We start from the raw sequence: 27,074 nt of genomic DNA, 5'->3' as shown, positions 1-27,074 counted from the left end.
CATTCTGAATCTCCCAAACTGCCATTTGTGGCCCTGATTATACTCTTTACTGCTACCCAGAAAAGTCTGGCTCCATCGTCATTGTTATTTCCCATCAAGTACCTGTAGGCTGCAGTCAAGTGTTACAGCGAACAGGACTTCTAACATGGTTTGGGGTTTTTTTGCCTTAAAAATATTATCATAGCACATGCAGAAGCAGCTGAGAAACTTCGTTCTCCATTTCTTCTGGCAAGCACAGGGCACAAGTCTGGACTTCTGTAGGCTCATACCACAGGCAAGCCTTGTTAACTTAATTTGAAAAGTAACTATTATTAAAAACTTTCAAAAATGTTTGGCTTGTAGCCTCTCACCTGTGAACTCTTACGGCCCCTCTTGAGCAAGAACTGCGTATTCTGACGCATCATTGCTTTCAAAAAGACATTTGGCCTCGGGCCACTGACCTGTGAACTCTTATGGCTCCTCTTGAGCAGGGAATGCATATTCTGCTGCATCACTGTTTACATGAAAAGGTGTTTGGTTAATATGTTACCCAAACTTTGGTGACACCACTGCTTGGCATGCCAGATCTTGCTTACCGTGTAGAAATGTCCTGTATGAACTCCAGGCACCTTTCTGAGCAAAGGTGTAAAAGAGAAAGTTGGAGATTTAGGTCCTTCATGTCAATAGTACAACATGTTTCTTGTATTATAAGCTCCCCAGAGAAGCTCGGTGGCCATAAAAGTTGATTCCTGACTTAAATCTGGCACAGGACAGTCAAGTTCACAGTGACTTACTTAAAACAACCCTGACCCAGAAAAATCCCTCGGCAAACAACTGCTACCTCTGCTAATCAAAGGCCCTGCTAATCTGAATCATTTAAGATAACTTAAATGCATGGAAATGCTTCTTGCTTTAGATCCCTTGATATCACGCTTATCAGCGTGTTTATTACTGTTTAAAACGTGATCTTTGAACTCCAACAACCCACCTTAGTAAACATTTTATAGAGGTAAAGATTAAAAACCATCAAGTTATAAATGAGGTACAGCTATTTTTTGCTTTCATATGTTCCCTGGGAGAAGTATGAAGGAACAATTAATTTCTTTTCCTGTTCACAGCCCCATGATAGTTATGTGGAGGTACCAGATATATGCTGGGCTTGTTCTTTTTCTTTCTTTCTGGAGTTTGGCGGAAGGTGGGAAGCTTTTGGTCGTGCCTCAGGATGGAAGTCACTGGCTGAGCATGCGTGTGGTTCTGGAGAAGCTCTGGGAGAGGGGGCACGAAATCGTTGCAGTGATTCCTGATGCCACTTTGCTCATGAAAAGCTCACAATCTTTCACCATCAAAACATACTCTGTGCCTTACACACAGGAGTTTGTGGATAGATACTACCAGTCCATCGGTGAAAAAAGTTTTGAAAACCCTCCCTTTCTAGACAAATTTACAATTTTACTCAGCAATATATCAGAACTGACCAACATGTTCTCTTCTACTTGTCGGCATCTCTTATATGATGAAGAACTAATGATGTACCTCCAGGACAGCAAATTTGATGCTGTTATGATGGATCCTGTGTTGCCCTGTGGACCGATTGTTGCTGAATATCTCTCTCTCCCTTCAGTGTACTTCATGCGTGGTCTTCCATGTACCTTAGACTACAAAGCTACCCAGTGTCCCAGTCCTTTTTCTTATGTGCCGAGGACTTTCACATCTAGTTCAGATCACATGGCATTTATGGAGCGTGTGAAGAACCTCCTGGTTGGGTTTTCAGAGCATTTGGTTTGCTATCTGTTTTACTTAAAATATGAGAACTTAGCTTCTGAGTTTCTTCACAGAGAAGTAACAATACTGGAACTATTTAGCAAAGCATCGATTTGGCTGATGAGATATGACTTTGTTTTTGAGTATCCGCGCCCAATAATGCCAAATATGGTCTATATTGGAGGCATCAACTGTGAGCAGAAGAAGCCATTATCAAAGGTTTGTCATTGTTCAGCGATTATTTAAGATTTGCTTTTTTTTTTAAGTGCTTCCTATAGTAGTATTTGTGCTGGAGGCAATATGGGATTGAATATCAGAAAGGCATGATTTAGAAGTAGGAATCTCAGGCTCTTATAGTCACAAGACTTGCACTCCGAGCAGCTGAAGAGTTTCTCCCTGGGAGGCCATAGGTGAAGTTCCCTAAGCTATGTAGCTGCCTAGGTATAGTTTAGCTTGTTGCAGGCATATCGCCGTAATATTAGACAATCATGGAACATGTGCTATAGCTAGATAAATGACAAAATAATTCTAGGTCATACAACTTAATATCCCTAACAGTTGTGGAATACCAGTTAATTGCAGGAGACTTGATTTGATGAGAAATGAACATGTGGAACTAGCTCTTTGTATATACCCAGGCACTCATAGTGTGCCATAGAGATTGATAATGCATGTGAACACTCCGAGACCCGGGATATGCAATCAGAGATGGTAGAGGGAGCTCTTTTGCCTCTGAATTTGTGTAAGAAGCAATGTAAGATAGCAAATAAGAAGATGATTAGGAAAAAAGAAGCCATCAGGATTGTAATTATCTACCTTGCCTCCCTAGCTTGTTTAAATCTCCGTAGTGGGCTATGCAAATAGAGCAGATGTCAGCTGTTTATTCTGGTTTTTGGACCACGGTGGTGTTGCAACAGCAGAAGTTATTGCTAAGCTTGCATCGCATTTACTACTGTAGATTCAGGGCTTTCACTTTGATAACTGTGACGATACAGAAACAAATCTGAAGATAAACTTTATCAACCTATTGTATATCAAATCTCTGTCAATCATTGCTTCTTGTTTAGACTCTGACAGCACAAGGTAATCCAAAGGTCAGATTTTGTTCCAAGTTTTGTGTCCAATCAGCTGAGCAGACTCAAGGCAGGGAGTTCATCATTAACTGCGTGTTAATAAGATAGTGACTGCTTGGTCAGGTGTTACCTCCCATTCATAACTGTCTCCAGCTATTCAGTGCAACACGTGGCCAATTGCTTGACACTTCTCCCTCAAGCATTGGAATCTTCTAATGTTAATTCAAGCATTCAGTTTTACCTTGCAGCACCCAGTTGCTAAAAACCTTCTCTGTGTGCACAGATGATAAACCGAACCTTTACCCACAGTTAAAAATTACCCTAATTTCTGCCCACAAACATACAATCCGTTAAAAATTAAACACTTAACTTTAGTTAAGATTAAAGTGCAAAGTACCTCACGATTCACTCGTCCCCTGCAGTAGTTTTTTGCAGCCGTTTAAAACTTTGCTGACAGCACAAGGAAAATGGCTTCTTCAAATCCAGGATTTAATGCTCTTGCCTCCTGGGTTGTGGTTTTCCTGCTCCTGTGGACCTTTTCTGAAGGTGGAAAGCTTTTGGTTGTACCTATCGATGGCAGCCACTGGCTCAGCATGCGCCCGGTTGTGGAGCGGCTCAGACAGAAGGGACATGAAATCGTGGTGGTTGCGCCCGAGATAAATTTGCGGATCAATTCGTCGGTGCATTATACCATGAAAACATACTCCGTGCCTTACACCAAGGAGTATGTGGAGACAGAATTTAAAAAGCTGGGCTATAGGAGTTTCACACCTCAGCCTTTCTTGGAAAAATTCTCAAAAATGGCAAATATTACAACCATGTTCTTTGATTCCTGCAGACGTCTTCTGTCTAACAAAGAGCTGGTCAAATACCTTGAAGAGAGAAAATTTGATGCTGTCTTTATGGATCCTTTTTTTCCATGTGGACAGATAGTGGCTGAACATCTCTCCCTACCTTCTGTGTACCTCGTACGGGGACTGCCATGCAGTCTAGAGTTCCACGCTACCCTCTGTCCAAATCCTCCTTCTTACATTCCTAGGTTCTTCACTCGCTACACGGACCGCATGGCATTCCTCCAGCGCGTGGGCAATCTCATAGCTAGCCTAAGCAGTTCCCTGGCTTGCAGCTTTCTTTATTCACCATATGATCATTTGATCAAAGAATTCCTCCAACGAGAGGCAACAGTGCTTGAGCTGTTCAGCCACGCGTCTATTTGGCTCATGAAATATGACTTTGTGTTTGAGTACCCCAGGCCCTTAATGCCTAATATGGTCTTGATCGGAGGTGTAAGCTGCACTCAGGAAAAAGCATTATCACAGGTTAGTTACCTTTATTTTTCCTAGTTTAGCTGTGGCTGCAGTGTTGGCTCTCACCATGAGATGGAGCTCCTGGCAGCATTAAAGAATAACAGATGAAAGAGCAAGGTAGAAGTGGCTAAGGAAGCACTTTGCAGCTCTGCGTGCATCCCTTGTGCATGGAGGAGTACATTACTTTGTGGGAGACCTCCAGATTCCCAGACAAGCAGGCATACAAAGCTGGGCTTTTCCAGTTCCCACCCCCCCCCCCGGTATTTCCTGGCTGCTTATTTCCAGTAATTTTGTTTTGTATACCTGCTTACAAGACTTGGTGCAAGCTAGAGTAATGCAGCAGGCCAAATCTTCTTAGTCCCCTGCTCAAGGGAAGAGGACCATTTCTGCAAGAATTTCAAACACTGGCAGACCCAGATGAAATCCCCACCACCCAGTGAAGCAGCAAGAGATCTGCTTCTTCTGTGTAAAGTACTTTGTACCAGATCTGGGCTGCAACTGTATTTTGGTTGAACTATGCCAAGCTTCCTGAATATGGGATGCCTGTCACTTTCCACGAAGAAATCCTCCTAATTCTTAGTGCCTTCTCTTATTTTCCAGTGAGTGTCTACTGTGGGTAATTCATAAAGGTCCCACTGATACAAGCAGCTGGTTGTTAAAAAGACTTTAGTAAAACCACAGAATCACGGAATGGTTTGGGTTGGAAGGGACCTTAAAGATGATCTGGTTCCAACCCCCCTGCCCCGGGCAGGGCCCCCTTCCCCCAGCCCAGGGGGCTCCCAGCCCCGTCCAACCTGGCCTTGAACCCTTCCAGGGAGGGGGCACCCACAGCTGCTCTGGGCACCCTGGGCCAGCCCCTCACCCCCCGCACAGGGAACAATTTCTGCCTTAGATCTCATCTAAATCTGCCCTCTGACAGTTTAAAACCGTCACCCCTTGTCCCATTCCCACCCCCTGACCCAGAGTCCCCCCCCACCTCCCCTGTCCCCCCTTTAAGCCCTGGGAGGCCGCTCGAAGGGCTCCCCGGCCCCTTCTCTTCTCCAGGCTGAACCCCCCCAACTCTCTCAGCCCGGCCCCCCAGGGGAGCTGCTCCAGCCCCCCCAGCATCTCCGTGGCCTCCTCTGGCCCCGCTCGAGCAGCTCTGCGTCTTAATGCTACGCACCTATTCCAAAGGAAGGACTGCAAATAGTGGTTTCATAATCGCAGTGGCATTTCTAAGCAGAAAGTCAGACCTTGGCACAGAAAAACTTTTAAAGAACAGAGTAAAACTGTTGTGACTGGTCCCACAGAAAATAAATAGGGCTAAATACATCCCAAAATAGCCGTATCTGTTCCACTGCATCAGGAACTGCAGATGAATTTTGTACCAAAAGCACATTTGTAGTTTGGGAAGGATTTTGCTGTTGCCAGATGTCTGTGAGTTTGTACAGAACTGAGCCCCGAGTTCCCAACCAGATATCTACGACACCTTAATAGAGAACATTTCTTCAGAGAAATCTGGTAAGACAGAACCAAGTCCTGAAATGAGTTGCGTTTCACCTTGTTTGCCCCCAGGAGAGGATCAGGTCTGCCGTCCAGTGTGCAACTATCAGCAGACCTTCGCTGGGTCCTTCTATTTGGGATCCAGTCCAAGCGAAGGGCCGTGGCACTCTGGTCAGCCACGAAAATAGGTAACAGAGCGTAAACTAAGAGGGTCAGTCTTGGTTATCCCCTCAGACCCTAGAAACAACATTTCAATTGTCAGACTTACAGAAACGTTTAGTTCATTTTATTCCACTCATTTAACTCTGCCCGCAGCAATTCCCTCCAGTTTTGTCTTTCCTTCCCTGGCTTTACCAAATATTTTTCTATGGCACAGGACTTTTTCTCCAGCCTTCAGCTGTTTTTATGCTTCATCGGAATCCTTTTGTTCTTGGATTCCAGTGACAGATCTCCTAGTCCTTCTTTTATTTAAATCAAACAAACAAAACAGATAAAAAAACCCTGGCAGTGGTTCAATATTCTCATAGTCGAAGCAGACCCAATAAATCGAGATATTAGAAATTAGAGACATCTGCTGTCAGAACACTTCAAAATCTTAATTCGCTTTTGCAGCTGCATAGTTTGAAAAGAAAAGCATCAACTCTAAAGCAGCCGACTTGCAATAAATGTGAAAATAAACCACGATGTATTCACCTGGGGGTTGGTTGCCAGGAAAAGTACGATGATGAATTTGAATTTGGTACAGCATCTTTTTCACCGTGCAGAAACTGATGTCTTTGAGCAAGCAGGCTTTACTACGTGACTGTTTAAAAGTAAATTTTTTCTCCTGTCCATACCGAATATCAGTTTGGGCTTCAATTCTGCAAACACTCATGCACCTCCATAACTTGGTTCATCCACCTGTGCCCATTTTTCTCCCCTGGCACTCGTTTTCATCCAGATAACTAATTTTCCTGATCATTATTTTGTTGTGTTAACTGTTCATTTTACTGCCTTTCCAGATAGTTTTGTGGGAACGTGACGGAAGTTACAGCATATGACATGGAAGTGACTAAGCCTATGCTTTGTGTTGGCAGGAATTTGAAGACATTGTGAATGCCTCTGGAGAACACGGCATTGTTGTCTTCTCGCTGGGCTCCATGGTCTCTGAGATTCCTATGAAGAAAGCCACAGAAATCGCAGATGCCTTGGGATCAGTCCCCCAAACGGTATGGTTTCCCTCTTCTCTTTCCAGCACAGCAATTCAGGACTGTTTTCAAATACAGCATATGATCACCTTCGGCTTTCGGTGTGTTTGGTCCTCCCTTCTTTCTCCTGCTCCCTGATGCCAGAAGAAACTAGCACCCCAGCTGTTCTGCACAGTGAAACAGCTTTTGTGCACCACAGATGTTTTTAGCTGTGCTTTTCAAACCCACTGAGGAGCAGCAAGAGGCCAGTTGCTGAGAGATGACGTTGTGTTTACTTCTCTTGAAAGGTTTTGTGGCGATACACGGGACAGGCACCCCCCAACCTGCCGAAAAACGTAAAGCTTGTCAAGTGGCTGCCACAGAATGATCTTCTAGGTAGGTCTGAGATACCTTGAGCAATACCAGCATTTTTTTTTTTTTTTTTTTTAATCCAAAGCTGCTGTTGTAAGGCCCCATTAGCACCATCTGTGCTGACTCCCTGCATCACTGTGGGCCACAGGACTTCCTTACAGTCTTTGCTGTTTGAACAGAGTTCATCTTTTAGAAACTTACCTGACTTCTACTTCAAAATTGCTGAATTGTGAAACAACTCTGCTTGGAAAGGTGTTCCAACACTTGACTACCCTTACTGTCAAAAATGGGGGTCTTTATCTCTGACTAGCTAGTCTTTACACCCAGCCATGGGGTTTTGTCATGTTTTTGTCTACTGGACCGAAAAGAAAATTTAAGGTCCCCAAGTGAGCATTTCCAGACAGGTCATCAGGCTTTTCAAGTGGTAAAATTGTACATGCTACTGCCAGGAGTGCATTTATTGATTAGATAACAGGGATCGGCTGCGGAAGATCTGCAAAACCAGCAAATGGAAGACATGGTAAAAAGGTAAGCAATGGTAACATCCTCTTCAACCTGACTTGGCTGTGATTTCATCCTAAATTCTGAGAAGCTTTGGAGAATTATGCAAAGCTTTCCAGAGATTACCCAAAGCAAGACAGTGCTCTGCAACTCAAGGTTCGTTCCATCCCCTGTGATGTCCTGTTCCCTGCAGTAAGTAATGATGCACGTGACAGCCCAAAGTTCTTGATTTATACCTACCAGCGCCATTTATGCGCAGGTTTTTCCCCAGGGATGTGTTACTACGACTTAACGAATCAAATAGCTGAGCAAGTCTTTCTTTCCTCCACAGCTCACCCTAAGACTCGTGCCTTTATTACCCACGGAGGCTCACACGGTGTTTACGAGGGCATATGCAATGCGGTGCCCATGGTACTAATGCCTTTATTTGGAGACCAGATGGACAACGCCAAGCGAGTAGAGTCCCGGGGAGCGGGACTGACGCTGAATATACTCGAGATGACTTCGAAGGACATATCCACTGCCCTGAAAGCGGTTATTAACGATAAAAAGTCAGTAATAGAAGCACAGCCTTCCTCCTTCTACTGTTGTGTAACGCCAGCACTCTAGCTTCCAGTTTAACAGAATACTAATCTGTTCTTAAACGCCTTCTTATATCAAAGTTACATCACTGAGAAGCTAATGCTTGCCATGGGTTAACCTCGTCCTCTTCCTTGTGGCAGCGCCGTCCTTCTCACTGCCTGGGATTATAATCGTTAGGTGACAAGAACTGGCTGATAGGAGAGGATGCAGATATCAGAGAAGTTGGGGTATAAGTGCAATGGAAGAAATCAAGTTGACAAAAGATGTGCCACCTGCTGAAAGCCAAATTTACCAGGCAGTGACGTTGAGGGCTTTGACACAATGTCATGGATGAGGCAATCGGTGAAGGGAGATGTGGCAAACTGCTTTTGCTCCCCAAATCAGTGGTGACAAGAATCAGTGGGGAGACTGAAAAGGTTAAAAGGCTCAGCTGCCTGGGTGATTTTCTTCGTATGAGGGTTGCCCAGAGCTGCTGTCTGCACAGCAGCAGGAGGAGGGAGACAAGTGGCAGTGTCTCAGGATGGTTCAGAGGCTGTAGCGCATCAGGAAGCATTGCCTCCCACCTGGTGGGGTTTACTAAACGTAGCTGTTATCACTCATTTATTTTACAGATTAGTTTTCTCAGTTATTTTTCTCCCCCTTTAGTGCTCATAAGGAGCTGTATGAGCACAGTCAGCTGCTGCCCTGGCTCAGAAAGGCTGGACAATTCCAGCCCAGAGCAGGATGAACATGCAGGTGTATGCTGAGGCAGTACAGGCACCCACACTAGACATCACAGTATTGCAGTCACCATGCCCGAGGTGGTTGAAGGTGTCACAGCAAAGGGGAGCTTTAAGACATACCCTCCTCTTCTCCCTCCCATTCTTTGTTGTCATTAGGGCTTCTCAGTCCTTAGCATCTTCTTCCCCATCACGTTTCTGAGAAATGGCACCTTAGAGCCATTGTTTCCTAATCACTGTTCTTAGAGCAATAATAACAACAACAGTAATAATGATAAGAAGAATGCATCTTGATCTTGAAAAGCTGGATGGCTTTTCTACACCCAGTCTCACATTTCCGCCAGGTACCTTCACCCCAGAGATTTTGCTGACAGCTCAAACTAAGCTCTTTCTTTTTCTTCTTTTCTAATACCTTTCCCTCTTTTTTGGTCATTGAAAACAGCACTTTTCTCGGCCCGTAACTTTGCCATTATCGTTCTCATGGAGGGGTGGTGGTGGGGAAACCCCATCAGAGAAGCCTCCGGTGAGCCATCAGACACCTGACACTGCATCCCTTTTTTTCTGGGGACTCAGTCTCAGAAGCACAAGTCACTGAAAACACCCAACAACTTTTCTTGACAGGTACAAAGAGAACATCAAGCGTCTCTCAGAACTTCACCTCGACAGACCCATCCACCCCCTGGACCTGGCTGTGCACTGGGTGGAGTTTGTAATGAGACACAAAGGGGCCCCACACCTGCGACCCGCTGCTCATGACCTGAACTGGATCCAGTACCACTCCCTGGATGTCATCGCCTTCCTCCTCGCTGTGGTGCTCGTCTCCCTCTTCATTTCTCTGAAGTGCTGCCTGTTCTGCTGCCGCAGGTGCTGCTGTAAGAAGGGAAGAACAAGAAAGCCAACCAAATCAAAGTCTCATTAGCAGATGCAACCGGCGGTAGGAGATAAGGCCTCTGCTCCAGACCAGAAGGATCAGAGAACATCTCAGATTTCACTAAAATAATTGCTGACTTTCAGTCAAGAAATAGTCGCATTCCTTTAAACTAGCACCATGGGAGGGATTGTTTCACTGATTTAATTTTTGCCTTTAATTAAGAATCACTTGTTAAAAATAGTTTGTATAGGAGTGCTTCAGTCACTTGGGAAGATATTAGTGTGAAGTCCAAGGCTCCTGGCTTCCATGTCTTGGTGTACAAAGGACTCGCTGTGACATTTTTTATTTTTTTTTTTTTTTACCTCTATATGCAATGGAGATGTATAAGACTTTGCTCCAAGGGCTTTAAGAGAACCATTTGCTCTAGTGTGAGACTCTCGGGTTTATCAAGCGCTTTGAAATCCTCACATAGCTGTTGTCATCGAAGAGGCAAATGTTACACACTGACAATATGTGTCACATAAGCCAAGCTAGACGCACATCTTGAATGGGTTCTGTGTGCCCGCGCAATACCCTGAACAAAATTAAGGTTTCAGCAGGGAAATGGTTGTAAAGCCACTGGTGTTTCACCCAAGTTTCCCCATCAGGCAGAGTTCTGTATCTGGAGCTTACCTTGTTAGGTGATGAGACCTTTGTAAGCGATGGTTATAAAACCCCACTGATTTGCTCTTTGTACATGATGTTCAGGTAAAGACCATAACCCCAGTCCTAGAAATAAAACCCCAATACTAACAATAATGGCTCTTGTGTTTTCTGACTTGAGAGATATGGGGCTGGACCCTTATTCGATCATGGAGAGAGAGCTGGAGAAGGGAAAGGCTCAGCACCCCACGGTGTGTGAAAGCCACCTCAGTGCACAAAAGCCATTTCTCAAGCATTACTTTCTCACTCCTTGATGACTTGCTCCGTGCTGAGAGGTCACGTCCCGAGGCTGCCTCCAGTCCCCACTACTACGTGTAGAAAAAGTCAGAGAAGACCTTAAACATAAGTTAATATTCAGGGCTCAAAATAGCCTGGGGCATCCGGGTATGTCGTGACATTACAGGCACCCTGCTGAGTACCCAACGCTGTTATTTTCTATTGCTGTTTGAAAAACTTCAGTGAAAGCTGTTAAGTTCAAGAAGACAGTCCCTCTCCTCCTCCTCCTCAGCCTGTCCCCTTTGCCATGCCTGATTCTCAGGGGCATCCACGCCACTTGCAACCTGCCCAAGATCGATGCCAACTGTTGCTTTGCATCCCCTGCCTTTCCCTCCTCTCCTCCCGCCCCCTGTAAACAGAAAGGAAACCCCTCTTTGGGACACACACAGAGAGTCCCCACGGTGCCTAAGAGCTGACCTGCTCTTAAAACGCAGCTCCTCGTGTTCCTGAAGTGACCGTTCTGCCTGTCCCCACGGTCCCGACTGGAGCCAGGTGGCAGCAGCACATCTGCACCTCTAGGAACGAGACCCGGTGAGACCTTGCAGTGCCCATCTCAGCACCACCAGCGGTGCTTTCAGTCGCCGCCAAGCATGGGGCTGGCTTCCAGCAGCTGCCTGATGCAAAAAACACTTCAAAAATGTCCTCACCGAGAAGTTATACTGCTGCCAACAGGCTCAGGATCGATCCAGTGACTTTCTCTGCATGGACAAGAGAAAAACCCCTAGATCTTGATTTCGGATCAGATGAACAGAACTAAAAAAAAATTCCTGATTGCAGCTGTTTGTTTTGTTTTGTTTTTTTTTTCCAACTTAAAACCTTTTGTGCAGGTGAAAAAAGAGGAGCTGTGAGAAAGGGAGGAAAAATCAAAATGCCCATCCCAGGGCTTTCATTTCATTTTGGAAAGATCTTTTAACAGCCGAAGCAAAAAAGCAGCAGAAACCAGGTCTCCTCCTCCTCTCCTTTTCCCTTTGCTCTCCTTAGCCTCGACTACTTTGTCACACTCTTTATTTACCCTTGGCTCACTGGAGAAGCGAGGAGGGGAGTGGAGCCTTCGGGGACGCACGGGTCCGGGACTGGACAACCATCACATCGTGCCCAGCAGAGGACACTACGATATCGCTAGCAGGAGGGAGCAAGGAACAGGCTGTCTGGATTTCCCCAATCGATCAAAATTCAGATTTTTCCTTTCGACCAAGCCAGCCCAGCTCGGTCGCTGGAAGTTGACAACGACTTGTTTATCCGCCTGTGCTCTGGGAATACGGACCCTGCGGCACGGAGGTGATTTTCAGAGGGAATTAGGGGCTGAACTGCGTGAGACAAGGAGCTTCAGTGCAGAGAAGGGAGCCGGAGGGGCTGCAGCATCCTCACAACACAGCTTTCCCAACCCTTCTCAAGGGAAAAGTTACGCTGGGGATGCTGTCCCCATTAATTGCCCCTTAATTGGGTGCCATATGGAGCCATGCTGCCCCTTAAGCAGGGCAGAGAACCCCAAGCCATCCTTTACTGGGAGAAGGAGAAATCACCAGCCACGATGTATTTCTAAGCAAGAGAGAGTTGAAAATGGGTCACTTCCCAGAAGGGGAAACTGAGGCACAGGCTCCGCATCGCCCCAGGGCTGCAGGCCCTGCAGCCTGAGCTCTTCCAGCAAACCCTTCAAAACCTGTGTTCTTAAACTCCTGCCAAAAGACAGTGGCCAAAATCCCTTTGCTGCCCTTAGAGAAAGGAGGTACAAACACCTCCCGCCTCCAGCAGCTTCTCAGCATCGCCGAGTACTTGCGTGGCTCCCCTTCGGGGCGGCGAAAAGAGAGGAGAGCTCTTTCTTTCCGCTCCCACCCAGGGACTTTTTTAGAGTTTATTTTATTTTTGCCTGGATTTTGATACCCAGGCTTGCGATGGCAAGGTTGGGAAAAAAAAAAAAAAAAAGGCCAGTGCAAGCCAGTGCTGTTCCTGTTTTTTCTGGTGACCCTCAGACCCTCCTGGCTGCAAAAGATGTGTGAAAGCCTCTTTGGCTTCGGGGTGGGGGGCACCCTGGGGGACACAGCAGCCCTGGCTCTGGTGGGAGGATGCAGTCAGCATCTCTCGCTGCTTCCCACCAGCTGGACCGCGGGAAATGACAGGAATTGCTGACATTTTTCTGCAGCCACAGGGTTTCTGCAGCTTCACCCCAGCCCTCCCATCCCCAAGGGTAACACTGAGGTTTTTCGGCTGCTGTGGGAGCCCCAGGCAGCTGTGAGGCTCCTCCACCTCCCAGATGAGCGGGTCTGAGAAGACCCTGGGCTCACAAGGACATGGCACTCAGAAGGCCCCCCTTGCAAGACACGCTGAGAAGTTAAATATTCTCGTTATTCAAGGGCAGAGCAAGAAACAGCAGCGACCTGCAGACGAGCACACTCTCCTCCTCCCCTGCGCAGGGCTCCCAGGGCCAGACACCCGCAGAGGGGTCCCGGTGCTGCTTTACCCTGTGAGCTCTCACTTGGATGCTCACACTCAGACCTGCAATTATTTAACTTGTTTGGGTTTTGTTTTAAAACAAGTTTAAAAAAAAAAAAAAAAAATCTATCTTTTGGGTAAGATTGCTTTTTGAAAGGGAAAAACTGCTTTTTTAAAATGTAAATACTGCTTTTTAAAAAGGAAATACTGCTGCCAGCCATGACTCCAATTTGGGGTGGGGGGGGTGGTTCACAGAGGAGGTCCCAAGCCTCTTTTCAGTCTTGTTTCCTACTGTGGGAAAGCACTGAAAGTTCGAGATAAGCAAGTGCAATGTGTGTGTGCCCACTTCCCTTAGCAGCGTGGATGCAGGATGCCGACCTGCCAGGAGCAGCACTGGCCTCATTTAAAAAAAAAAAAAATAAAACAACAAACAAACAAACAAAAAAAAAGGCAAAAAAAAACATCCCAAAAGGCTGTGCAGCTGCAAACGAGGTTGCTTTGGGATTGCAGGTGCGATGAGGGCGATGGCCCAGCTCCCTGCCCTCCTCCCTGAACGCCTGGGGAGCAGCGCAGGGGTGATGCCGGGGGGCAGCACCACGCAGTCCCCCGTCGTCATCCCCCCCCCCAGAAGCAGCTGGGGTTCTCCCAAGACCTGCCTTGGCCCCTGCAACCTTCTCCAGAGCTGTCTCTGCAGCACCCCAGTGGGCCTGGCGCTTGGTACTGGAGATGTCCCACCCCAGTACACGCCGCATGTCGGCCAGCTCCCGTCCCCAGCGCTGCCCGGAGGATGGCGGGGAGCCGGCACTAAGCAAACCAGGTACCTTCAGCTGGAGTGGGCACGCAGCTCTCCAATTAATTATCACCCGCAGAGGTGGGGTTTTTTAGGAGTTATTTCTAGGTGAGCGTGATGAAACCTGGGGAAAAGCCATTGTCAAAGTGAACCAGGCACAAAATGCAGGACAGCCTCTCCCTCCCGGGGAGCAATGTGCCCTGCTGAATCCAGAGAGGGAGTAAACTGCTCTGGCTTCAGCATTTAAGCTCAGGGAGCCAGGTTAAACCCACGTGGCAGCCGGGCTCGGCCCATGACCCTGCTGCTGCCAGTGTCGCGGGCTGCTGGGGCTGAACCAGGCTGACGAGGGAAACAGGAGATGAAATCTCCATCTGCAAGCATTTCCTCGCTGTGTGAGGACGCCGGTATTCCCGGGAGAGGTGATGCTGCCCCCGAGCTCAGCTTTCCCAGGGTGAACTCCTGCCCTGCCTACGGCGGGTGTCACGTCTCACACTAACCCGTCACAAAAAAAGCTGCTGCCGTGGAATTCGGCTTTGACAGGTACCAGCAAGGGCTCCCGGCATCGATTCCTTTTCTATTAAGGATGGGTGAAAGGTTTCACACGCCACAGCCGATTGCTTGGGATGATAAAAGCAAGTCAGCAGCACGGGCTGTTCAAGCATCAGCAAATCCTAAATCCCCCCCCAACCAGATATTGGCTGGCTTATCCAACCACGCGACCTGTCTTCAAAAGCCAGCCTGAGCAAATGGAGCAAATTTCTTCCCTGCAATGCTACCAGCCGAGGTTATCTTGGGGGGGGGGGGGGGGGGGGGGGGTGGACGGGAAACATGGCCCCGGCTTTGCTGGGGCAGATCCAAGCAAGTTGCATCTGTTACCAAGCCTCCCTCTCTCCCTGGCTCGTCGCCTGCTCCCAGCCAGGGACCAGACCGCATCCCAGGGACTCGCTTTGTGCCCGCCAAGACTTCGCAAAGCGTCTGCTGGAAGTTTTAATTAACGTTCAGCAGGGGGTAATCAAAGCAGGGCAGGAACCCAAGGTTTGTTATCTTCCGGCAAGCTGCTGAAGAGACGGTGAGGCCGTCCTTTGAGGCTTGGGACTCAAATGGTTGGTCTGAGCTCCTTGGGAGGGGGGGGTCCGAGGTGGTTTCAGCAGACCACGAGGGACCCTGCGGGATGGATTCGGTGATGGGGTGGGGAAGGCAGGGGAAACCACAACCAGTTGGCGCTCCTGACATCCAGCGAGTCTATTAAATGGCAACAAAAATAACACATTCATCTCCCCAGACAGAGGCTCCTTCCCTTTTCACAGAAAAAGTCCAACCCCAAAGCAAGCAGCCAGTCACCCTTTGCAGAACTGGCTGCCTGATGAGTGGAGCTTGCTCCTCTTTTGGCTAGGCTTCCCTGCACACAGCCTTTGCGAAAAACCTGACTTAATATTCTGCTTTTTTCCCCCCCACCCATTATAATAGAAGAGCCCAAAGGTGTCATTTGTTGCTTGGAAGTCCCCGAATTTCACTGGGGGATTAAGCCTGATGAGCTGCAGAGGCAAGCCCCAGGGGATGCTTCATGTAAAGTCTGTTCTCCAAAAAAGAGGGCTTTCAATAGGAGGCATGAGTGGGTCAGGCCACCGATGCACAATGGGAGTTACATTTCCAGGGCTGATGACCATCTCTGTTAATTTACAGTCACCCAAGCCCACGTTTTATGAGGGATCAGGCCTGATTAAGTTGGCTTGGGTTATTAAGGTGAGGAGGTTAAAAGGGTCCCGCAGATAAGGAAGCAAACCCAAACCTGGAAAAGGACTGAGCCAGAGGTGCCTGGGATGGTGAAGCTCAGCACCCGGGGCAGAGGTCATCATGATCCTCGCTGAAAGTGTTTTCTACCTCGTTTTTTCACAAAGCAAACCTTCGTGCCTCCACCTGCCATAGGGGATACGGCCATCAGAGAAGGGCAGGTGCAGAGGACAGCCCTGGGAAGGATGGGGTTTTGGTGGCAGAAGAGGAAGACCTAGGAGCAACCCTTTAACCAACTCCTCTCCTCTAAGCACTCGTGACCAGCTCCTCATATTGCAAGACAGGGGTGTCCTGACAGCAGATAATCCACAGAGAGCATTTAATTAAGAGCTGGGAAGGAAGCAAAGCAATTGATTTTCAGCAGGGATTTCTAGGGGTGAAAGCAGATGCCCAGAGACCTCCAGAGCCTTTAATCATAAACTAGTTTTCATTGTAAACTGCACTGGGCATCCGGACACACAGAGCTGGCGAGGACAAAGCAAAAATCAAAAATACCTCAGCTTTTCTGTACAGACACTGATAACCCAGAGGTGACTTTTCTTTTGCCTCCCCTTCTGACATATCTTCTTCAGCCATTTAGTGTCGAGCTGAGCTGATGCAAGATGATCATTCAATTTTGATGGCTGAAGTGGAGGAGAAAATGGTGCGAATGCATTTCCAAGGTGACCTGCACTCAGGCAGTTCATTCCTTTGATAGGCCTGTGGAAAAAAAGCCAAATCCTTTCCTTGAAGTTGAAATATTAGAGGGAGTCAGTCAGCAGTGAAGCAGCTAATGGGGAACTGCTCAAATCAGACGGCTGGTGCCCTTTCTGCCCGGACTATGTAGGAGAGGGTCGGCACGTGGTGGAGCATCATCCTGGGAGGGGACCTGCAGTGCCAGGGCTACCAGGAGGGGACTAGTAACCCCAGCAGGAACCAAACCTTTATGTAAATCATTCAGAAATAATCTAGAAAACACCACAGCAGACCACCAGTGGGACATTGCCTCACACACCTTTTTGCTTTCTCACCGTGCTGGAGGATGGGTTTTCACCCCACGTTGTGCTGTGAAACTCCCAACACCAACAACCGCCCCAGCCACAGGTTACTGGCACTGACCAATTTCACAGAGGCAAGGAAACCAGTCAGGATGAGTGAAGAGACCTTCTTACCAGTGGAAACTTGCTAGCAGTTGGAAATGAGGGAAAAGAAAGGCAGGCAACAGGATACGCAGCCACCCGTGGGTTTTAAGGAAGCAAGCCAAGGCATCGTTATCGGACCAGCAGATCCACACGTGTAATCAATCTAATCCGGGATCGTTATTGCCCCGTTTTGATTTTCACTTCGTGCACATCTCAAAGCACGTGCATCCTCACAAAGCCAGCAACGAGCCGTTCTAGGGAAGCATCCGTAGGAAACGGAGGGCTGAGAAGCAGCAGCAGTGAGTAAAACAGTGGCTCAGCTGCACCATCCTCCCAATTACAACTTTGCCCCAAACGCACAGTTTTAAAGCTGGCCACGACACGGCCGCTCTCCTATAGCCGTGGCCGAACCCCCGGGCTGCAGCGGTGCTCACCCCACCGCCCTGCCCTCTCCAGGGAGCCTCAACTGGGGTCGTGAATTGACTGAAGCCCCAAGAGCCTGGGCGGTGTCTGAACCACAGCCCAAATCCCACGACGGCCCCGGATCCGGGTACGGAACCAAGGAGGGGACAATGCAGCAAGGGCTGAGCGAGCCTGGGAGGGAGAAGCACGCTGGCAGGACATCCATCGCCCGGCTTGGGAGGCCAACACCCTGCTGAAGGCAGGGCTGAAAAATGGAATGGGTTCCATGGGAAGGTGTCAGTGGGAAACAAGGGAGAGCTGAGGTCAGGAGGCGAAAGTTGGAGAGCCCAGAGCTGGCTCCTGGTGCATCATCCCTGGAAGAGCCTGGGAGGAACGTGTTTGCTCATTCTTTTTGACAATGCGCAGGGATGATCAGTAACTGCCTTAGCTCATGAGTTCCACAAAAAGCTTCCCACCCCCTCCCTGCTCTCTTCATCTTCTCCTAGGCTGGGCCTCGGTTTTGCTTTGGATAGAGTCACATTATGCCAAGAAGGAAATTTCCAGCCTCTTTCCATGAGTTGGATGGCCTGGTACACAGCTCCGTGCACTCATTAGCCACCAGCGTGCATCCTCCCACAAGCTCATCCTCCTCACGAGGAGGGACCGAGGCTTTCAGGAGTCACACCCCCCCCCCCCCCCCCAGGCATGGATGGAGCAACGGGTGCCAAGCAAGCTCCAAGCACATCCCTGTGCCCTCCTCAGGACCTGTGAGACACAGCGGTCCTGGCTCAGCAGCCCAGATGTGCCTTGCCACGATGGACCACGTGCATTTGCCAAGGATGAAATCAAACCCTTGTGTCCCTTCCTCACCCTTACCAAACCGAAACCACAGCCAGATACCCGAATATTTCCCTTTGATGGCTTGAAATCTGAACTCCATTCCTATCAGGAGCACCACAACTGCCTTGGCTAAATACAAGGATGTTTTCTCCATTCAGAAAACAACCAGAAAAACATTTCTGTGCCAAAACAAATCCCGCAACGGAGTATTTTCCCGCTTCAGAAAGTTGCTTACCTAATGCTTGAACATAAGCAGCATCTTGGGAGGCCAGATCGTTTCCAGCGACTTTCCCCCAGAAAGAATGAAAAGGCATGGAGAAGGAGGATCGAATTGAGATTAGCTGCAGAGGACTGCGGGCTCTAGGTGTGGAAATGTGCTACAAGAAACACATCATTCCCACGGTAGAAAACCCATTAAATCAATCCCACGCATCAAAGCTGCTTTGAGACGAAGAGACAACAGTAGACATCTACTCAGGAGCACTGGAATAGTAACAGCTTTAATCATATTTTTTTTTTTTTTTTTTTCCAAAAATGTTTCTTTAAAAAAGGAAGGAGGAAAAAAAAAAATAAAGGAACATTAAAGGGTAAGTACAATAACCAGTTACTGCACAAAGGGTGGTAATGCAAAGCCCAGGCAGTAGATTTGGAGAAGGGCTTGATGTTTAGTGGGCAGAAGGCATCCGAAGGACATACGCCCAGTCCCAGCATGTGAGGAGGGACTAAATTTTGGACTGAGGACAGGGACAGCAGTCACCCCACGGGCCCCGAAACGTGCCAGCTGTGCCCCTGCGGGTCTCAGGGAGGGCGAGCGGCACTGGCGAGCTGAGCACGGCATGGTTTAGGCTGCTGCTGAAATGTTAAGCTGGGGATACGGAGTACCTGAGGTAGATAGAAAAACCAAGGTTGGGGATGGGGGTTAAAAAAAAAACAAAAAAACAAAAAAGAAAGTTTAAATTATTCAGGGACATCCCCGAAACTCAAGAGGCTCAAACTCCTGCCCTTGCCTGCCGCTGACACCCTCCGCGGTTCCCCGTGCGGCTGTTCTGCAGAGTTCCTTGCCAGGAGAATGGCAAAAGCCAAGATTTGGGTAAAATCCCAGGGGAAAGCCGTCCCTCTGCCTGCACGCACGCTCTGACAGGAGGTATTCGTTATTGCAGTGGAGATTTCTGCTTGTGCATGGAAAAATGTGCTTTTAGAGTGGCTTAGGGAAAGGGGACAGGTAGCGGGCTCGGCTGCTGACAGACCTTCTCTCTGTGCTACGTTAGGTTGCCTCAGAAACTCCCTAAAGCTCCCGAGGAGAAATTTAAGGTGCTATTTTCTTCTTGTGGGGTCCACTGAGAGAGATTGTTTCTGGGGATATCATTTTGGGAAGAGGAAAGGAAACTGTTCCCTTCTGAGGCTGTCATGCCAGCATGATCTGTCGGTTGCCTTTCACATTCTTTTTCTCTTTTTTTTTTTTTTTGGGGGGGAGGGGGGATTAACCTGAAAGAAAAGCATCCTTTAACAACTAACCTTTCCATGGTAGCAGCGTTTCACTATAAAGACACTCTGCACTTCAAATAACTTTTTTGTGCAAAAATATTTTCTTCCCATGTGAAATATTTGAAAGCTGGGGAGCAGAAAGAGGAGGGGAGGTCACTCCAAAGACTTGGCTATAAAACAAATGGGAAAAAATATGGGCACACGGTGCCACAAATATTTAGCTTGTTGGCACCAGGTTTATAGCAAAGACTATTTACAAGTTAAACTGGACTTTAGGAGCCTTGAAGACCCCCACTCAAAGCCCTCTGAAATCAATGCGATGGGCATTAAGTGGCATAGCGCATCTGGAACACTTCCAGTGAGCTTGGATTTCAAATTAGGAGAAATATTGTCTCTTTTCCTTCTCTTTTTTTTTGTGTGTAAAGGGATAGATGGATGGCAACAATTCCCTCCCCTTTTCTGGCCTCCTCCCCAGAGCTGGAGCACCTGGAGAGTTTGCTGCCATGGCAGGGTGAGCCACTCTCACCATCCTCCTGGTCCCTCTCCCAAGGAGGTCTCTGCTGAACCCCAAACCTCCAGCTTCTTCCAGAGATGTCCTGCAGCACCTGGGTGGGACGAAGAACAAGGGGCAGCAGCCACTTCTCCCAGTTAAAAACAGTACCCATGCATCTGAAAACAGGCAACGAGCATCCCCCTACCCGCAAATGAGAAAATGCATGTTGGCAGAGACGTGGAAATACAACTAAAATCAACCAAACGGGTCACAGGGCCTGTGAATTATAAAAGAGAAAAAAAAAAAAAAAAGCTCCTTTTTGGTGTAAGATGCTTGTTGGGCTGAGGACATCCCAAGTTCATACAGTGCTTTACAATCACGCCTGGGAGTTTGACAAAGCCTGACTGTGGCAGTGGGGGAGGGCATTGACTGTGCCTCCTCTTAAAATACATATTTACATGACTTAGGCTTATCGCAAAAAACGTAATTTAAAAGTGGTTTCTACAATGTAAAAAACAGTCAGAGCTTCTCCCCAAAGTGCTTACAACCTTTACTGCTCATTACAAAAATTAGACTTTTATTTGCAAATGCCTAGAAAATGTGATCTCTTTTGCGATCCCTTCCCACCCCTCTGCCCCCTCTGAAGTTTTTTTAGTAAGAAATAGTTTCACTGATATCAATGCCGTATGAAAAGCCATCCCCCCTCTGGATGCCTTTCCATCAAGGAGGGATGTCTCCTGCTGATTTCCAGTCCTGGTGGAGAACTTGCAAACTTTGGCCTCTTAAAACCCAGGGAGAGCAGCCTCCGCTTCTTTTTAAAGTCAATTGCTTAAAAAAAATCGGGGAAGAAAAGCACAGGAAAAAAAACCCCGGCAAACGAGACGTGGACAAAACCATCGCTGCAGGAGCTAGATGGCGAAATCCTCGTGGTCTTGCGGGCTGAAGGCAGCTGCCCGCAGGATGTCCAAGGAGTTGACGAGGATCAGGGTGCCGGTGAGATGCTTCCAGCGTTTGGTGATGGGGTTCTTCATCTTGTCCAGCCCGGTGTGCAGCTCCTGGATCACGTCGCGGTAGCTGTCGCCCATCTGGCTGCTCCAGGTGAGAAGGAAGTCGTACGCTGGCTTCCACATGGCCTGCGGTGACGGAGCAGGAGAGATCGGGGCTGAGCCAGGCCAGATGGCCGGCAAGCAAGCCACGCCAGCCCCCAACGCACCCCCCGATCCCAGGACGAGCACGTGCCTGGGAAAAAAAAAAAAACCACCTCCAAATTTCCCAAGCGCGCCCAAATCCCCCCCCCCCCCAAAAGGTGCTCCAGAAGAACGTGCTCTGGAGATGCCTGCGACCCGAGGGGGGACCCACGGAGAACGAGACCCATCCGCTCTCACCTCGCTGTCCACCGTCCCCATCTTGTCCCGGTGCGGGGCCTCGTAGGCATCCATCTGCTGCTTGGAGACTTTGGCGAGCTTCTCGGCGAGCTCCCTCCAGCGCTGGGCCACCTCCACAGCCGTGGTTAGCAGCACGAAGTCCTGGATGAGCCGGACAACCAGCCCCTGGCAGTCCATTTTCAGCAGGGCCTGAAGGACAGGGGTGAAAACCAAACAAGGGAGTCAAGGCACGTGGTAGATGGCAGGCGACCGTGCGGGGAAGTCCCTTAAGAAGCCACCTCAAAAAATCCTCCCGCCCCCTTTCTAGCCACAGCCGGTGAAATTAGGCCACCAGGCTCGACAGAAGAAGAATCCCGTTAATTAAACGAAGCGCCCTACCCCTGTTCAACTAGGCTTGCAGCCTGGGCTGGCCGACACCGCCTTATTTTCCAGGCAACCCCTCAAGATGTTCAGGCACCAACATAAGCGGTTTAAAGCATCCCAGGGACTGAGGAGAACAGATGCCTTTAATCGAGGTAACTAATCCGAGCGCGGTCTGGGCAGCTTGCCTCCCCGAGCCCAGAGGAACGCCAGCCCTCAGCACGGACGGGTGGCTACGGGCCAAGCAGAACATTTTGGGATGGGATGTAGCCATCAGCCCTGGGAGGAGATGGGCTGGGGCGAGACCCGGCGAAGGGCCAGCTGACACCACTGCAGGACCACCACCCAGCTTGGGATGTTCACGCTCTTCTCTCCGACCCTCTGCCTTCCCGTGCCAGTTCAGAAACCTCCTCCTTCTGCATCATTTACTGACCTAGAAGCAGAGATTTTTCTACAAATGGTTTTGAAGAAGCAGGGAAAAGGAATCACAGCAGTCGTGGCTTTCTAGCCAGCAACAACTTAGCCAGGAAAAAAACGACAGGGCAGGGTTAGCCCCTGTCTTGCGGTACCAAATCCCATTAACATCTGCTCAAAGCAGAAAGCAAATTGCAATAGGGGAAAACCCACAACGCAGCCCAGGAAAGGAAGGGTTTAAGTGGCAGTTATCAGAAGACACGATCTGACCGACAGAATCGACACCAGGGCTCCCCCATCCTCTGCCAGAGCCTGTGGAACCACAACAGCCTCAGCAGCAACCCCAGTCCCATGGCGAATCCCACCTCGAATCTCAAGTGGCTGCAGAAAGGTGATTTATATCAGGAAATGGGCATCCCCTTCTTAAAACATGGAAATTGAGCAAACAGGCCCCAGACTACGCCTTGGGTGATAGTTTGCTGAGTACCTTCTTGTCTTCCTACATGGCAGCAGCAGACTCAGGCTGGTGGCTCCAAGATGGGTGAACACCAAGGGGTCAGTGTATCAACAACGGGGACCCACTTCAGTAAAGGCAAACCACAGCTCGGGGGCGCAGGGGACAGCTCCCCCCACCCTGAGGGATGCTGACCACCAGGGAGCACCCAAAGAACCACGCTGGCACACACATCCCCATCAGGAACCCCCCACTCACACAGCACGGGATGGGTTATTACAGAAACTGGGGATGTGGTGGTCCCTACGCAGCCAGGATCCTCCTGCTTTCTCCTGCCATGGGTCCTGGCATCCTCTCCTGGCGTGGAAGGTCTGGGCAAAGCCCAGCTGGTTTGGCTCTGGGGCAGAAGAAGGGTTAAATCCTCACGTAGGAGGTTTCACAGGGACAGCTGGGGGAAGATGGGAACATCTGAAACCACTCCAGCAATTTGCAAAGCAAATGCATGTTGATTTCTCCCTTATCTGTTTTCAGCTTAACGCTGGGCTCGAATCTAATTACAGCTGCAGACCAGCATTTATTTGCTCCTCCAAAGTGCTTACACCGGTTTCCTGTACTACGAGAGAAGTAATAAACCCTCTTGTTAAGCAAGCAAGGAAAAGACACTGAAAAGAGCAGTAGTGTGGGGCTTTTTTAATAAAAAGGGCGCTAAGAAGCATTTAGATCTCACACCTGTGTCGTAACCACCTCCTCTCCAGCAACGCTGCCTCACCACCCAGCCCACAGATTCATCACCCTCTCCCTCTGCAGGCGGAGAGGACTCCGATGGTCCCAAGGAAGGGCAGGTTTGGGATCCGCAAACCTGCCTTTCCAGGCCGCTGGATCGCCTGCGTGTGAACCCCAAAACACCTGGTATTTAGAGAAGTGGGCTAAATGAGCCGCTCCTCCCTTGCTGGAGGGTGAGAAGGTCCGAGGCAGCGGAGGAGGCCGCCGGGAGCAAAGCGCGCTGCCGGGGTTGAGACACGGATAGAGCTGCAGGAGACGGATTCTCCTGTTCCTTCTGCTGCTCCAAGTACACAAGAAAATGGCATCAAGTAAAGCAGCTGGGAGGCCACGTAATCGAGAACTGCATAATCACGCAAAGCAACAGCTTTGGAAGAGAGATGGATCGCTCCCTGCAGCGCAGCACGTTAACTCTGAAACCTACCGATGGCCACAGAACCATCTACGTCCTGTGCCTTTCCCCTGGTAATTTGAGCTGGGGAGGCTCAACACACACATCACGGGCTGGGGAAAATGCAGGAGAGCAGGCAGAGGTGATGGGAGACAGGGACAGCACCAGAGCCGGGTGGGGATGGGGTGCAAGAAGGACACACAGCCACTAAAGTCGGAGCCAAAGGGGGAATATTAGTGGTAACAGCAACACACTTTTTTGGCCTGAGCACAACTCGCTCCCTCTGACACAGAAAGAAAGGCAGGCGGGCACGGGGCTCCCCTGGAAGCCCTGACAGCCCGGCCGGGATTAGCAGGGCTCACAACAGACTTAATGCACCAGCAGATGTTTTTGGGATTACACTCTAATTTCTTTCCACCCTCCTCCCTCACCCTGGACAAGCCTCCCCAGAGAGCTGGGTACACCCACCCCGTCTCCATCCCTCAGAACCCAGCCGTGCTCCCTGCCCAGGCGTGACCTGAGCTGTGCCTTGCCAGCACCCTCCAAAGCATTTATTAACCTCAGAGCGGCTCCGAGCCTACTCCACCAGACTAGCACACAGCAAAGGAGATGGTTTGATATTCAAATCCCAGTTCAAAGAAACGCCTCTACTTGAAAAGCATCCAGGGGAGGCTGGATTTGCATCCCGGCTCTGAAATGCAGAATCCCATTTCCCATCCTCTAATGATGGAAACAGGCATCTGGAAGAAAGCAAGCCAAGGCAGAAGGAACAGGCAACCCCGAAGACCACCTGCAGACACACGGCCACCCACGCCCATCACCACAACCTTCGCGGTCCGCTCCTGACTCTGCGAGCCTCCAGCCCGGCTTGCTCTCCCACACACAAATATGCAGCCTGCCACGATCCAGCCCGGACCCCCACGTGCTCCGGAGGAGCTGTCTGAGCTGGGGCAGCTCTTGTTTCTTCCCCATCTTCAGCGAAACTGAAGGAGTCAAAACCTTCCTCTTTTGTCCCAGGAGCAGAAAGTTCACATGTGCCCACCGAGCACAGTGCAAGGAAGCTGTTAGGAAAATGGACTTTTTAAATTATTGTTTTTTGGTTTGTTTTGTTTTGTTTTTTAAATATCATTTACAATGAAAAGAACCCAGGGGGTCCAAGTGTTATCATGCATTAGTCACCCCTCTGAGAAATCAGGGGGGGAAGTGGAGATGCGGTTACTGTAAGCTGTAATATTTAGTGTCCCATTAACCACCGCAGGGATGCGTGCCACAGCAGGGATGCGACCCGAGTGTGGCAGGCAGGGTGGGCAGGTGACGTGCCCGGGGTGGCCCCGGGCCACGGCTCCCACCTGGGACCCCCTCAAACATGGGGAGAAAAGCCCTGTGTCCCCAAGGGGCCGAGGAGACCCACAGGGTGAGAGGATGCTCGTGCACAGGCTCCTCTCTCCATCATCCTCTCCGGGATGCAGGCCAGGTTTTTGGCCCAAACGAGTCGGCTCTGTGGGAACGGTCCCCAAAATAACACTTGCTTTAGGCATTAAACATCTCTTTCGCTCACTTCTTCTGGCTGTCAGCACCTCCAAAATCACCAGTCATACACATTTAAAATACCGCACTACACACTCACAATCTTAAATACTAATACACAGCCAGGCTCTGTGGGGTGATTTCCCTGAACGTGGAGACCAGCTGGGTCTTGGGGTGCTTAAGGCATCACTTATGAAATCACACCAAGCGCCATCAGCCACGCTCCCAAGTGGCTTGGAGAAGGTACCATCAATGCAAACGCAGACAGCTCCTTTTTTTTTTTTTTTTTTTTTGCCCCCCTCAAGAGCAAAATTGCATGGGAGCAAGAACACGGGGTCTGCAACTGCTGCACTGGGGATGGGAAGGCAGTAAAGATTTCCTGCTAACCCCAGAAAATCAAGGCGGGTTGGCCCATGGAGCAAGGAGCCTGACAACACATCGGCTGAAAGGCACCTGTGGCATTTCTGCACCTTTTTGTTAATTGATAGGGGCTCAGGGCAAGACTTACAGGCGCTGTGCATGAAAAGATCTTGCTGGAAGCCTGCAAGCGACTCCCCCTCCTCCTGTGCAGCAAGCAACTTGGCTGTGCAAGGACAAGCCATGCCCTACAGAAAACAGCCCCACCAACTTCAGCACAGCGCAGCGCGGTTCCTCAGGGGAGCAACATCCAGGGTCTATCCATGTGGTGGGGGGATTTCTTCCCCTGAAGACAGAAGAAGGGCAGGAGTCGGGCTTTCCCTCTGCAGCCAAATTCAGCACAGGGACCATCAGCAGCCAGCAGATTGCTTCGGGATGGAGGAGCAAGAAGGGCCCGACATGAGCAAGCTTGGGCTGGCATGCTCTGGGCCAAGCCACGGACACCCTGCTCTGCAGGACATTAAGGACTACTTGACCCCCCCAACAGCTCTTTGGGGTCTGCAAGCAGTATATTTTGGTAGAGGAAAGGCTGCGTGCAAATACCTCCAGTCAGAAAAAATTCTGGAAAACAATGGGAGGAAAAAAATCCCAACATCATCTTCTATATGATCTTTACAAGTAGCCTGGAGAAGAAAAAAGCTGATAGTTCCCGCAGCTCTCTGCTGACGTGCCCAATGGCATTCCCAGAAGACCCATGTTTTTCCCAACAGCAGTGTCTGTCGGAAAGGAAGATCAATGCGAGGCTCTGTCAAAAGATCATCTTAAAAATCCCGAGAAAGAGAGAAATGCTGTCTCTTGTGATAGGTCTAACCCCAGCTCCCAAGAACCAGGCAGTGCAGCCACTCCATGGCCAGGTAGCGGTGGCCCAGCTGCAACGAGGGCTCCTCGCATCTGTGCCCCGTTTTTTTCAGCAAGACCATCATCGTGCTGCCTGCCTTCCATGGGCAGAGAGGTAAGTTTCTCTTTCTGATGTGATGACTAACTTCTGAGCCACATTCCCCCAGCTACCTTCACACACCACTGCTAGTGCTAGATTAGAAAAATAATAATTAAATGCAGATTACTTATTAACTAGTCATCATGACCAGGCTTTTCCATGCTTGGCTGCTGGTGCACAGCTCTGCCAACTGCAATTTTGTGTATGAAGCACTGAAGTCAGATAAGACTGCTTACTATTTCTCCCTTCACGGTCGCTTTGAGAGG

At 49.3% G+C, this 27,074-nt stretch overlaps 2 protein-coding genes across 6 annotated transcripts in view; one reads left to right on the top strand and one right to left on the bottom strand.

Moving 5' to 3' along the window:
• LOC104360199 (UDP-glucuronosyltransferase 1A1) overlaps positions 1 to 10,611 on the top strand; it is a 34,620-nt gene extending 24,009 nt beyond the window's left edge. The window contains exons 1-5 of one of the 2 annotated variants that reach the window (XM_033007400.2): positions 1,111 to 1,959; positions 6,679 to 6,810; positions 7,077 to 7,164; positions 7,973 to 8,192; positions 9,564 to 10,611. In XM_033007400.2, the coding sequence (XP_032863291.1) occupies positions 1,111 to 1,959; positions 6,679 to 6,810; positions 7,077 to 7,164; positions 7,973 to 8,192; positions 9,564 to 9,861 (1,587 nt within the window). In that variant the 3' untranslated portion in view covers positions 9,862 to 10,611. Of the gene's footprint in view, positions 1 to 1,110; positions 1,960 to 6,678; positions 6,811 to 7,076; positions 7,165 to 7,972; positions 8,193 to 9,563 lie in introns of those variants that run through there. The other variant, XM_033007399.2, reaches the window with a different exon arrangement.
• Positions 10,612 to 20,672: 10,061 nt separating this feature from the next.
• The window catches only part of SH3BP4 (SH3 domain binding protein 4), a 36,741-nt gene continuing 30,339 nt past the window's right edge, over positions 20,673 to 27,074 (bottom strand). For all 4 annotated transcript variants that reach the window (XM_042784248.1, XM_042784247.1, XM_042784249.1 and 1 more), the window contains 2 exons: positions 21,529 to 21,717; positions 20,673 to 21,276 (listed from right to left, as the gene is read on the bottom strand). In XM_042784248.1, coding sequence (XP_042640182.1) covers positions 21,052 to 21,276; positions 21,529 to 21,717 — 414 coding nt within the window. In that variant the 3' untranslated portion in view covers positions 20,673 to 21,051. The remainder of the gene's footprint in view (positions 21,277 to 21,528; positions 21,718 to 27,074) is intronic.

This window comes from Tyto alba, unplaced genomic scaffold (assembly GCF_018691265.1).
Source record: "Tyto alba isolate M040663 unplaced genomic scaffold, T.alba_DEE_v4.0 Super-Scaffold_7, whole genome shotgun sequence".
Taxonomy (NCBI): Eukaryota; Metazoa; Chordata; class Aves; order Strigiformes; family Tytonidae; genus Tyto; species Tyto alba.
Note: the sequence above shows the minus strand (reverse complement) of the source record. Positions and strands in the feature narration are given on the sequence as shown.